The 14405-nt window shown below is 37.3% G+C and overlaps 1 protein-coding gene across 2 annotated transcripts; it reads right to left on the reverse strand.

The window, feature by feature from the left end:
• Nucleotides 1-506: 506 nt before the first annotated feature.
• LOC126705802 (alpha-L-fucosidase 2-like) lies at nt 507-13390 on the reverse strand. 2 transcript variants are annotated; one of them, XM_050405013.1, is made up of 10 exons: nt 13126-13390; nt 11915-12060; nt 10348-11237; nt 8840-8972; nt 8094-8252; nt 6915-7139; nt 6723-6824; nt 6489-6639; nt 1565-1760; nt 507-901 (listed from the first exon to the last, which is right to left on the reverse strand). In XM_050405013.1, the coding sequence occupies exons 1-10, from the start codon at nt 13262-13264 to the stop codon at nt 598-600; spliced, it is 2445 nt and encodes an 814-aa protein (XP_050260970.1). In that variant the 5' UTR covers nt 13265-13390; the 3' UTR covers nt 507-597. The 2 variants fall into 2 exon arrangements, with proteins under 2 accessions (XP_050260970.1, XP_050260971.1); XM_050405014.1 differs by having other exon boundaries at nt 6489-6624; nt 13126-13378.
• Nucleotides 13391-14405: the final 1015 nt, after the last annotated feature.

Consider the following 14405-nt stretch of genomic DNA (forward strand, 5'->3'; position numbering starts at 1 on the left):
GCCATCCCTACAAATTCTACAATATACCACAACCATATCTATCGATTACGAGGTAGATAAATTTTTGCATGAATGCAACATCGATTATGAGGCGAATAAAATTATGCACAAGAGCGAAACCTGTATATATTTTGACACCCAAAGAAATCTATATTCCCCCCAAAGTAGTTGATTCCATTCTATTGGGAATTTCAGATTAGGGTAGGGTTGGTGGGCTTGAGTTGTTATCCCTATGAGGCTTCACTCAACGAAGTCTTAACACTCATCTTGTCAGTTGAGGCTGTACATAAAAGTTACATGTTTAATGGTTACTGGCAATCAAAAACACAACAGGAAGTTGAATAAAATATATCTTTATGGAAATGAAACACCTATCCCCCTTGTGCAAGCAAAGCAGAGGGTAAGGAACCAAAAATCAAGCTACGAACAAGAATGATTAATTATCTTTGCAAGCAACTATAATACACAAGATAATTACCTCAAGCGATTCTCTTACGTGGAGAAACAACACCAAAAATAAAATATAAGATTAAATAGGAAAATATGAGTAATGTTCCTATAATCTGATTGATCTTAACATCCAAGAAAAAGCTGCTTCTAGACTGAGTATTTTTTCACACATTTTAACTGTGAATTGAATGTGTAGACTATGCCAGATAATATGTTTGCTGTGACTACAGTTCCTCTGTAGTGTAACATTTTTAAAGAATTCTGGTCCTTTGACCAAAGACCAACTTCATGAAGATTGCCATCTTTCCAGCAGATGCTGACTGTCACCCCACCACGCGCCCTCAATCCTTTCACACAACCATCAGTCCATTTATCCCGGGGAAGAGCAGGAAGTAAGTACAGGTCCTCTATGGTGCTCTGGATAAGCATTTCTGAAACTGCTGCAATGAAACTGAAACCAAAATACTATTTAGCTGTGTTGATCACCAACATATTGATACCTCAATGTCAAAATCTAGTTGCAACAGGGTTTAAAGGAAAAAACAGCAGTTAAAATATATTGATTTGTTATTTTCAGATATTGCAAAGCTGCGACATGAACAAGAGACTTTGTCTGAGGCACATTAAAAGCAATTGAGTGTAGTGATACTTGCAAAAATAAAAATTCCACTGAAGGTTTCTTACTTTTTTTCCACCTTAATTTCTGATTTTACTACAAGTTAACATGCTTATACAAAAGCACCAAAATGTGGACCCTGATACTAGCACATTAAACTTAAACAATGATGCTCCCGCACTTGAAAAGATACAATTTATCAACAATATGACAAGGAAAATAAATACATTCATGCCACCCCCTCCCCACCCAAACCAAAAAGAAGAAAAAAGCCCTTCAATCCTTCCCTTCTTTTCTTTTCTCTATTATGTTTTTAAAAAGTGCAACTCAAAGCTCAACTCCTGGAAGTTTGCAAAACCTACCAGATATACTTGGCATCAGGCTTTAGTAAGAACACAATCTTTTTTCTTTTTCTTTTTTTGAAAGGTTTAGAACTTTAGACAATCATTTGATGGTTGCCACAGTATCATTGGAATGCACACAAAAACTGCTACTTACCCAAAGTTGGCATCAATCTGGAAAGGAGGGTGTGCTGCAAATAGATTACCATACAGTCCTCCTTCAAATGGTCTCTCAAAATCTGGATCCACCAGCTTTATCAACTTCTTGACCATTCGATATGCATTGTTACTGTTGTAGAGACGCGCCCACAAAGCAGTTTTCCATGTAGTTGACCATCCCGGACCATCCTCTCCTGTTTAAAATGATGAAAAAGAAAGAAAGTAATATTATTTGACTACTGGTCCTAGCAATGTCAAACTTGATGAAGTCCAGAAAGCTACTCTAGATTTCAGGCTGCAAAATTTCATTAGAACAAGCTACTCTGTTGGAAGAAATAAGTTGGAGGCAAAAATCTAGAGTTCTTTGTGTTAAGGAAGGTGACAGGAACACTAAATTTTTTCATCGCATAGCTAACTCTCATAGGAGGGTTAATTCTATTGAGAGGCTTATGGTGGATGGGGCATTGTCTTCAGACCCGGCTGCTATAGCAGACTGTATCTCTCAGTTTTATAAGCAGCTTTATTTGGAGAATGTGGCTAATAGACCCGTATTAGATGATGTGGAGTTTGCTAGTATCTCGGTGGAAGATGCAAGTTGGCTAGATAGGCCTTTTGAGGAAGAAGAGGTGGTTGAGGTGATTAATGGTTTCAATGGTGACAAGGCACCTGGTCCAGATGGCTTTTCAATGGCATTCTTCCAGTCTTGTTGGGGCGTTTTGAAAACAGAAATTATGGCTGTGTTCCACAATTTCCATACTCAGGCGGTGTTTGAGAAGAGTCTTAATGCCTCATTCCTTGCCCTTATTCCTAAGAAAGTGGATGCTGTGGAGGTCAAGGACTTTCGGCCCATTAGTTTAGTTGGCGGGATTTATAAGATTATCTCTAAGGTGTTGGCTAATCGCCTTCGTAGGGTGGCGCATGGGCTTATTTCGGATTCACAAAATGCTTTTGTGAAGGGTAGACAGATTTTGGATTCCGTCCTGATTGCTTCTGAATGTATTGATAGTAGATTGAAGTCAGGAGTTCCAGGTGTGTTATGTAAATTGGACGTGGAAAAGGCATATGATCATGTGTGCTGGGATTTTTTAATGTATATGCTGCAGCGTTGTGGTTTCTCTGAAAAATGGAGAAAATGGATATGGTATTGCATTTCAACTGTAAAGTTTTCTATTCTGATCAATGGTAGCCCAACTGATTTCTTTGGTAGCTCTAGGGGGCTTCGGCAAGGGGATCCTTTATCTCCGTTGTTGTTTGATATTGTGATGGAGGCACTAAGCCGTATGTTGGATGTGGCTGCCTCTGTTGGGCAATTCTCAGGTTTTTCTGTGGGTAGTACGGCTGGTTCATCAGTGATGGTGTCTCACCTTTTATTTGCAGATGACACTCTGATTTTTTGTGATGCTGAACCTTCTCAGATTGCTAATTTGAGGGCGATACTTGCTAGATTTGAGGAGGTCTCAGGGCTTCATATTAATTTGGGGAAGTCTGAGCTGGTTCCTGTTGGTGGAGTACACAATTTGGAGGATTTGGTGGGTTTGTTGGGGTGTGGGGAGTCTTCTTTGCCCTTGAAATATTTGGGTCTTCCTTTAGGTGCCAAATTTAAGGATTTATCTGTTTGGAATCCTATCCTAGAGAGAATGGAGAGGAGATTAGCAGGTTGGAAGAGAATGTATTTATCTAAAGGGGGTAAGGTGACTCTCATTAAAAGCTCACTCTCGTCTTTACCTACATACTTTCTTTCCCTTTTTCCTTTACCAGGGAAGGTGGCAAAGCGTATGGAGAAATTACAGAGAGACTTTTTGTGGAATAGGATTGGTGGTGAACCTAAAATACATTTAGTTAATTGGGCCAAGGTTTGTAGGCCTTTGCAGGAGGGGGGGTTGGGTATACGACGGTTGGGGAACTTTAATTCTGCATTGCTAGGTAAATGGTTGTGGAGGTATGGCATGGAGACTGATGCTTTATGGAGGAGGGTTGTAGAGGCAAAATATGGGAATATTTGGGGTGGTTGGTGTACGAAAAAGGTGACAAGTCCTTATGGAGCCAGCCTGTGGAGATACATTAGAAGTGGCTGGTTGAACTTCTCTAAATTCCTTGTTTATGATGTGGGGGATGGTACTAGAGTGAAATTTTGGAAGCATTTGTGGTGTGGGGATGGTACTCTCCAAGAGGCATTTCCAGAGCTTTATTGTCTTAGTAGGTCAAAGGATTCCTCGGTGGCTGAAGTTATGGGTTGGTCTGCTGGGAGGTTTCACTGGAATGTGCAATTTCGTCGTCCACCACAAGATTGGGAAGAAGAAGCCTTTGACCGGTTTATGGAATTGGTCTATTCTTCGACGGTGCGGGGGTTTGGTCCTGATAAGGTTTGTTGGAAACCTGCAAGGAATAGAGGTTTTGAGGTTAGAGGTTATTATAACTCATTCTACCCTCCTACTTTTGTTTCTTTTCCATGGAGAATGATATGGCAATCAAAGGTTCCCCCAAGGGTGGCATTCTTTTCTTGGTCTGCTTCCTTGGGTAAGATCTTAACAACAGATAACCTTCGTAAAAGACGAGTGATGGTGCTTGACTGGTGCTATATGTGTAAGAGGAGTGGGGAGTCGGTGGATCATCTTCTACTTCATTGCTCCATAGCTTGGGAGTTGTGGTCCATGGTTTTCTGCTTGTTTGGTATTCAATGGGTTATGCCTCATACTGTTCTTGAGTTGTTTGAGGCTTGGCAAGGAAAGTTTGTGCGACATCGCCACATTGATGTTTGGAGAATGGTGCCTCATTGCTTGATTTGGTGCATTTGGCGTGAAAGGAATGATAGAAGTTTTGAGGGTTGTGAACGCTCTTTACTGGAGCTTAAGTCTTTTTTCCTACACACTCTCTTTGAATGGAGTGTGGTTTTTTCTCATTTTTCTTGTTCTTCCTTTTCTTTGTTTCTTGACCGTTGTTCTTTTGTTTCTTGACTTGTGCCCCCATAGTACATCCCCAATGTACTCGGTTTGGCAATCTTTTTATTATGAATAATATTATTACGTTATTTATCAAAAAAAAAATTTCATTAGTTGATATGCCAAAATCTTTACCATGGTAGCATGCATAGTGTGATGTCTAGTCCAATAAAAAGTCAAATTCCAAGTGAAAAGTTGGTATTTAAATATTTTAAATTTTATTGTGAGATATAATAGTAGACCTCCTTTATTATTTAAAAGTCTGTATTCAATTGTGTGTGTGTTTGTATGTGCGTAGAAACAACATTTTGCATTTTAAAGTCACACAACATTTGGATTTTAACAGTTTCTATTGGTGATAATGTTTAACAATCTGATCATATAAGTATTTTATATTATAAGACATTTGAAAGTATAAGTATAAAATTCTCTAACACCCATCCAATGTTATGTCATTCTGGTCACACCCAAGAGTCTCCAATAATCGCACTTGTGCTTTCTAGAGTTTATGCATCTTCTTCACCAATTTAGAATGACTTTTCAAAAATGTAAAATTAACACTTTTGTTCATTATTATGCAACAAATTTACATTTTGATTCCATTGAAAGATAAGGAATTAGAAAACAAAACAACCTCAAATGAAAACCCAGAGCAAACGCCAATCAAACAGAAACCCACCAAAAAGGACACAAACCATTAAAGAAAGAACCATATTCAAATCAGGAGAAAAATGGAAATTAACCTTAAATTTCAAACATTATAATTAGTAGTTTAAAGTTTTTAAACTATATTTTTACTAGCATATTGAGTTTAAGAGACTCGATTTAGGGTCTATAAATCGAGTTTTTGGGACTTGATTTTCATGGGTTGTTCACGTCTGATGTGGCACATTTTCCACATGGCATCTACCTGGAAATCAAGTCTCTAAGACTCGATTTACATCTAAAAAGAAAACAAAGAAAACCACAGCTGACCCAAACACTGACAATTCTCAGCACCCCAAAATCACATAAACAGAACCCAAATTTCTTTCAAATTTCAAATACCAATATGCCTTCGATTCCCGAAGAGCCATTGCTAGCTCCAAACCCGGACCGGTTCTACATGTTCCCGATTCAGTACCCGAAGATCTGGGAGATGTACAAGAAGGCCGAGGCCTCGTTCTAGACCGCCGAGGAGGTTGATCTCTCCGGCGACGTTCGTCACGGTCCGCAACAACCTCACCCAGCGCCACCCGTGGTCTGAGCTCGTCGACCCAGGTTGCGCTGGCCTGGGTCAGTTTGATTAGATTTTGTTCTTGGGTTTTTTGGGACTTTGGAAGTTTGAGAAAGGAGAGTGGGAGAAGAACTGAATCTGGGTCTCCACTCTCCAGACACTTGAAACATGAAAATATTTGTCCTGTGGATGTTACAGGTGGACACCACGTGAAAAAAAACGCCACCTCAGACCCGATCAAAACATAAAAACCGACCCTCAAAAACTCGATTTATAGTCCAAAATCAAGCCTTTTAGTCTCGAGATGCTAGTAAAAAATATAGTTTGAAAACTTAGTCTACTAAATATAATGTTTGAAAATTAATGTTAATTTCCCGTTTTAGCCTTCAAATCATGTCCTCTTTTTAAGTGTTGCAGCAAACAAACAACTAAAACACAAACCTGTTAGACCTACCACATTTGGATCTGAATCTAAAATTATTCTTAGATCCTCCTGTAACATGTCAACTCCCCTCAACAAGGGTGCATTAAAAAAAAAGGATCTTAGGGGGATGTTAATAGAACCTCAAACTTGGAGAGATGTTGGTTGATCAAAATTAGCACATTTTAGACTATATAATCTATGCCTATCCCACAAAAAAAAAGGTTAAAGACTATTGTTCCAAATCTAGGGTGACATTGCAGCACCAAATAATCAATCTAGTTAGCTCCTAGCAAAATAAATAAGTAAATAGAAAGATAATAAAAATTAACATAAATATACAAACCCCGTTTATAGAGAGAAGCCTCTGCAGCTTTACAGAGGTCCGGAGTTTTCTCAACAGTTATTGTGTGCCCAGGAAACAGCCCATATAGGTGCGAAAGATGTCGATGATGCACATCTGGGTCCTTAAAATCTTGTGCCTGTCTTAACACAGACTGAGTTTCTTATCTCATTGTATAAGCAAACTTCATTACTAACTCCAAAGCAAGAAGGTTTTATAATCAAGCTACTCACATACCCACTCCATAATGGAACCATCTCCGGCAATTTTTGTTGGATAAAGCCTTAGTAGAGCCTTGTGCACTCTTTCAACAAGATAATCCTCTTTCCTCCCCAGAACCTGTGGTCAAAATCTATCAGGATATAAAGACATAGAATATAAGAAAATTAAAAGGAGGATTGTTTGTCTGGTATAGAATAAAAACTCCACCTCAGAAGCAGAAACAACAGCAGAAAAAACTTCTTTTATGATTGCCATGTCCATCGTTGACGAGTAGCTCACGGAAGCAGACTTACCATCAGGAGCAACAAAGTCATGCTCTGGAGAAGTTGAAGGGTTGGTTTCTAGGTATCCTCCACGGCCTTCGATCAACCAATCCAAAAGAAAACATGCACATCCTTCCAACAAAGGATATGCCTTGACTTTAAGAAAATCCTAATTAAGCACAAATGACAGAACATATTAGCAATGATTTGCATCCAGTAAGTTAGCTTGTGTTAGCAGAAATTATATCTGGTACTTAGCTGCAACATTAACAAAAGTGTGTTTAAGAAAGGTAAAAAAAAAAATATATATATATATATATATTCAAGCCCCATAAGTAAAATATGTTATTCCTTGATCTAGTAAAGTAGCACTAAAAATATGAGACACAAGTACCACAGCACTCCGCATGAGCTTGATATGTGTGTGTGTGCGTGTGAGGCTATTCACACATCAACATAAATGTTCATGACAATTGGTATAGCATGAGTGGTTGTGTGTTACTTTCTACAGTTTTCATACCTTTTGTTAGAAGTTGATGTGTTCTGGTTCAGCACATGAGCAGCTGTGTGATAGTTTGTCTGAGCTTATGTACATAGTTGAGCTTGTTTACGGGCTTTAGCTTTGGACAATTGGTTCACCAACAAGTTTATTTTATCACATCAAAAAATTAAAATTTAACAGACTTATTAATTAGCTAAGCCTAAATTTCAGGGCCCTTGCACATTACTTCATAAGTAGGGTACTAAGGACCATCTGTCACCTAAAAGAACTAACGGAAGTACTTTTTTCAATTTGTTTCAGTGGTCCAATTCTAGTACAAAGGGCAATCTTGAAGACTTACAAAGCTAACCTAGGATTTCATCTACTACAGGTTCCACCTTAGTACCATCTGTCACCTAAAAGAACTAACGGAAGTACTTTGTTCAACTTGTTTCAGTTGTCCAATTCTAGTACAAAGAGAAATCTTGAAGACTTGCAAAGCTAACCTAGGATTTCATCTACTACAGTTTCTACCTATTAGAAGAGTGCTTTTCTATAACCTTCCTCTCACAAGGAGCAGATTTTTATGCCAACAATAGACTGAAGCTATAAACATGTTACAAAAAAAATAAAGAATCTTACCTTGTCTAATGTATAGGTATAGTGATCCCATAAATGGGTACAAAGCCATGCTCCACCCATCGGCCATAACGCCCAATCAACATTACCTTGATCTGCTGATGTTTTTGCCCAAATGTCAGACTTATGATGTACAACCCAACCACTTGCTTCATAATTTACCTGTAACATTCTGCGATGAGATAGTTTACCAATAACATTTTGTGATATAAAAAAATTGCACATAGGAATATACAAATGAAAATTATTTATTGGAAAAACAGTCATATCAAATGCCAAAGGTGTTAACAGAGATCATGCTAGTTTTAGGCCTTCTGATGCTTCATTGCCTAAGTTATATAAACAAATTTTCATCGTTTAGGCTGCCTCCACTTTTCAGAAAGCTGACAACTGTTTCTGCATTGATTCATCTGGATAAGCACTATGCTGTCCCAACGGCACAGTATAAAGTATAACAGCATTGAGTTAGAGACTAAACTTCCCTATTATAAGATTACCAAAAAATTTTGTCATGAAAACCTCATATGCACAGGCAAATGCAAGACTTCCTCATCTTAGTCTATTACTATTTCTGTATGCCCGCTACTTAAAATGAGAATGCTAACTTGCACGATTTGAGAATGTTCAAAATTGGCTTGACATGAGAACATTTTAATAAATGTTTTAGCAACAAAAACAAATAATATGGATGAAATAGAATAATTTGATTTAAGGCCTTAATATAAACTAGAATGGGGAAACTGTCTTACTTCAGCGGTTTTACGCCCATTAATTGACAAAGAGGAAATGAAATCAAACAACGGCTCTTGGCACTCGCTAAGGTTGCAAGGAAGGGAAGGCCAATAATTCATTTCAAGATTAATGTTCAAGTGAGGAGCTCCGCTGAACACAAACATGAAGGGGTTAGTAACTCTCAGACTAAATCTTGATGCAAGTAATTTACAAGTAATTGCAGGTGTGTAGGTGCTTTATGACTTATCAATATCTTACATCAATGTGTGACCGCTTATAGGAAGAGGTTTAGGCAAATTTTGCATATTATTTGACATGCAAAAAAGTAGAAACTCAAGTACTTTTAGATATGACAGATATTCTCGTTTCTATCTCGCACTCTTTTATGTCTTTCTAGACAACCTCATTTCCTGCACAATCTTTTTACTGGGGATATCAAAATCTCCCAAATAATTAGAGAGATGGACAAGGAATATAAACACTTCTAAAAGTCCATAAGAAATTCTGAGGAAAAAAGGAGAGAAGCATCCTTTGATTCTCCAATTATTTTTAAATTGGAACGGTGACAAAAATTAAAGATATAAATTACTTCTAATGCATCCAAGTATGACCGCCACATGGCAAACAAAGTAGAGTACCATATACTTAAAATTTAGATTACCTCATGTACAAGAAAACAGAACAATTGCAATAGTGAAAGATGAGGTTACAAACTCATCAAGCTGCATTAATTAAGGTCTTTCCTTTGGTTAGAAATTGCCTCAAATTCTAATTTTGAATTTGTTTTGGGCTTTCTTAGTATGAAAAGTCTTTAGGAAGTAAATTGGTATTCCTTATCCAGTGAGAAAGGTATTCTATTCTAGTCCACTAAGGAACAGGTATTTAAGTATTTTATAAAAACAATATTGCAAAGATTTGGTAATTTTAGCCCAAGAGGGGGAAAATGGAAAAGTGGAAAATGGAAAAATGAGAAGACTCTTAGAAGAACAAAGAGAGGTTTCTTCAAGAGTACTTTGGTAGTACTTTTGGGGTTGAAAGATACCTGTGTGTGAGTTGGGAGTTTGTTATTGTGTAAGTGTGAGAGCCTCGGGTGTATTGGAGCTTTGGGATTGTGAGCATCTCGTTTTTAAGTTTGTTGGTTGGTATTGAAAATTTGATTTGGGTGTAATTGGAGTCGGACTAGTTTATGTTTGTGAGATTTGTCAGAGTTTTTGTGTGATTGTAATTCCTATTATTAATAATGCATTTTTGGTTGACATTGACTGTGGCTGTAATGCTATATACATAAAGTTTGTCAAACCATGTTAAATTTTGTGTCTTGTATTGCTTTTCAATGTTTTGAGTGTTCTTCACAACATTTGATATATCTGAAGTACACACTAAACCACTGCTGAGTGAGTGTGTGTGTGTGTGTGTGTGTGTGTGTGAGTGAGAGAGAGCAGAAAATATCAAGCAAAATAAAAATACAGCAAAAGTGGATGAGAGAAAGAACAATAGTTAAAAGAATGAGGAGAATATAACATACTCCCATTTTGGATGAAGTTCGTTATTCCATAGTCCCTGCAGGTTTGCCACTTGAGTTCCAGGCCGTGAACAAGAAATAAGTAGATATCGTCCATACTGGAAAAGAAGCTCCACCAAGGAAGGATCCTCATCAGTTTGAAAAGATTTCACTCTCTCTGCAGTTGAAACTGTATAATCTTTACATCCTTCAAGATATAAATCAGTTGCTGCAGATGCATGTTTCTCCAGAGACCCAACAGATATTGAGCGTTTTGCAAGCTGCAGTGAGAGACGATGAAAAAGATTCTGATAATCATCCAGATGATGTGCATAAAGATCAGAGTATGACAAATCCCTAATTCGTTTCAATGCACTGATAGACTCTGCTGTGGGATTCCTTTTAGAATCTAAAGGCTTCATGAATGGCCCATCAAATGAAGATGAAGCGACTAAAAGCAAAATAGCCCAATCTGAACCCTCAACCCTCAACTTCTTGTCATCCAAAACATGAATCACACCTCTGCCATCACTAATCTGTAAATCAAGAACTGCAGAAAACTTAATTCCCTTTGAATTGCCATTTGCATCCCTTGCTGGGGGCAACCTTTCACCAGGACAGCTTCCTTCCATAATAACCTGATTTTTGTCATTAATGTAAGAATGATGATCTAACTTGCTATCTAGAGACACTGAGAATGATAGACACCCTGGTTTGCTTCCAGAAATCTTTGTCACAATCACTTGATCAGGATTGGAAGCAAAGTGTTCCCTTGTAAATTCTACATCACCCACAGAATATTTTACTCGTACTGTCGCAGTATCCAAGTCCAACTCTCTGTGGTACGTTTCTTCAGCATATGTAAGATGGGAAGCATCAAACTCCAGCTTGATGTCACCAAGAAGTTGGTAAACCTGGATCATCACTAGTTAATCATTACAATATAATACCCAGACATAGTTGAGCTTTCTCCGTGAATGAATTAATCAACCTCAACAATGAAGATCACGAGCTTTTAAAAATGTACAGAAAACTAGGATACCCTATATACCAGTAATGCAGGGCAACGAACTCTCAAGGGGAACATTTGTTTGAAAATTAAAAAAGAGAACAATACAAACGAATAGAACCTAAGATTCAGCCCCTAGAGATGAAAACAACAACAAAAATACCTAGGAATCACCACCCAGAGTTGCTCGGAATCAACACCAAACATGAGAAAAAGATACGAACGCAAGAATCACCATCTAGGGCTTGCTTGATATCACTACCAAGCACTGGAATTCCATGCGTTGACAGATTCTATCACCTTTTAAGGCAAATTTCTTTCTTGAAACAAAGACCACTTTCATAGTTACTTACATAGTTGATGCTGAAAAACACAATATTATTTTGGGTAGCCATAATCCCCCCCTCCCCGAAAGAAAAACAAAAAATAATTCATAACATTCTTATTTATCAAATGCAGTTTGGGATATAAAAGCCTATATATAAAATACACCACCAAAACAGTTTCAACAATCGCTATAAAGTTACATGTACAGGGTAATAAAAAGATTAACAACTATATTAAAGGAAATGAATAACACACCTCAGCTAGATTTCCAGTCAACTTGATGGCCGCTTCAGTAGCTTCTGCGTATTTACCATTGTCAACAAGTTTTCTGACCTCTAATAGAGCCTCTGGAGCATTAGGGTTAGTGTAGTTGCCTGGTGTCCCAGTCCAGAGTGTGTCATCTGAAAATTTTTGTACACTATGAGTTGTCCACTTCTCTGCTCATTTGTATGTCACACAAAGCCATGAAACAAACGTATATTTCCTATTATTATAAACTTTGATTATTATTGTTAATCTATTTCAGATGCTCCATTTGGTTGCCAATTAACTATAGAAATAAAATAAAAAATTTGGACTTCAGATCTTCCATAATCTAGTCGCAGAAGAAACATCCACCCATCTGGGCATAACACCAATTGTACTAGTACAGCATAATGCAAAAAACTGATGATATTATTAATCAGAAGATTATCTGACATGTGATATCTATGAACCTTATTTTCATTGGTAAGTAACACAAGCACCCGATGGATATTGAACCCATGACCTCACCTTCCACCTAGCACTAATATGATATCTATGAGCTTTGCCTAACGCATGTCAAACTTGATTGAAATAAAGCAGCCAATTAAACAATCAGTATCACAATCAATACTAAAATTACTCCAAAAACTAAAAGCAGAAGCTACTGCACAACTTTGGTAATGGAAGAAAACTCCATAATTAGCAAAGACAGCCACAAAAGTCCTGCATTCACATGTTAATCATTCCAAGCAATTCAGACCATTTCAGCTAAAAAATAATTGTCCATATGTATAATTTTCGGGTGCTACAAAAATAAGGAAATTAAAAGCAAAATGAAACTTCCTATCATATCACTTTTCCCAACTTTCAAAGCTAATGCACCTACACAACAGTTATAACAGCATTAGAAGCTTCACTTCACTTCCTATCATATCACTTCTCACAAATTTTGTACTAAAACCATTTTAGGCCTTTTAGCAAGTAAAAATTATCACAATATGTACTGTGCGTTTGGATAAACTATTGCAAAACAGTATTTGGGGTTGCTGTTACTAAACGGGGTTTTGGGTTTTAAAAGCGCACTTTTAGCTCCCAAAACGCCTATTCAAACTGATCCTTATTTATATATATATTCTTGCTCCACGATGATTGCTCCATTTGAACCCCAAATCTTACAAGATGAGCTAACCGTAAATGTGGCTTTGGTTACATAGTAGTACCATTGAGCTGGAGAGTCTCAGACGCGACACCGCCCCAGACCATGGCTCCAAGGCGGCCGTTGCCAATGGGAAGCGCGTCGGTCCAGTGGTTGGCCGCCCCATTGAACGTGACTTTCAGAGGCTTAGCCGCCGTCTCCATCGGATTCCACAGATCCGGCCGTCGCACCAGACCCCACCCTGATCAAAACAACCAAGATAAAGTATTGTATTGTTGCGATAACAAAAAACAAAAAAAACAAAAGTAAAAAATTCCGTTTGCTTTTAAATTTCCACTGTGGGACCCGAAAATGTTTTCACTTTGACAATGACAATCAAATATTGACCAAAAAGAAAAGTGATCATACAGAAAGAAAGACAGTTACTATAGTTTCAAATTAACTCTTTTAGAATGTCCGTACAAGAAAGATAAAATAAGTAGTTCGAAATAACGACAACTATAATCAGTGAAAGTGAAGCAAATTTATTAAGGAAGCAAGGAAGGGAAAGAGAGGAATGACAGGAAATCAATGAAACGGAAGGATTTCGAAAGAATAATAATGATTTCTATTGTTTCTACTTTCTACCAAAAGATTAAACAATCGGTAGAGTTAATAGTAATATTCTTTCGAATCCTTCCATTCCGAAGAATTTCCATTGCACCATCTCTCTTTCGCTCTAGCTCTTTCATACTCTCTCTCTCTCAAACTCTCTACTCTAACTCTAAACGCTCTTTTGGGCGCAGCGCAGCGCAACAGCACACTCCTAGCCCACTTGCAATGCTCACTATATATGGTATAGAACCCACTTGCACTGTGCCGAACCCTAATTCGCGTTGATACAGTAGTTTGAGTATTGCGGATTGGAGTTTTTTGAAATAGTGAAAAAATGCAGAAACGTGTGCGTTATTTAAATGGTGAAAATATGAGTTTCAACTCACTCCCCAAACAGGCTCTCAAAATGTGGAAACAGCTTATTTTGAGTTTGTCAGGTGGTGAAAAATTGGGACGCGACTTTGGAAAGTGGTTTTAACCATTCATTTTCAGTTTTTACGAAAATATGTTTGAACAAGAAAATATAAAAATACGTATAATATTGTTTAAAAATTAAAAATATATCTTTAAGTTTATATATCAAATAGTCCTTAAGTAGTTCAGATTTGAGTTTTGAGCTCTATTTTTACTATTTATTTTTAGTACTATTTAGTATTTATGGGTCCATTATATATATATATATATATATATTTTTTTTTTTTTTAAGAAAACCCAATACAATTTAGCTAGCTTTTAACTTCTTCTTTTTTT

Source organism: Quercus robur, chromosome 11 (assembly GCF_932294415.1).
Source record: "Quercus robur chromosome 11, dhQueRobu3.1, whole genome shotgun sequence".
NCBI classification, from domain to species: Eukaryota; Viridiplantae; Streptophyta; class Magnoliopsida; order Fagales; family Fagaceae; genus Quercus; species Quercus robur.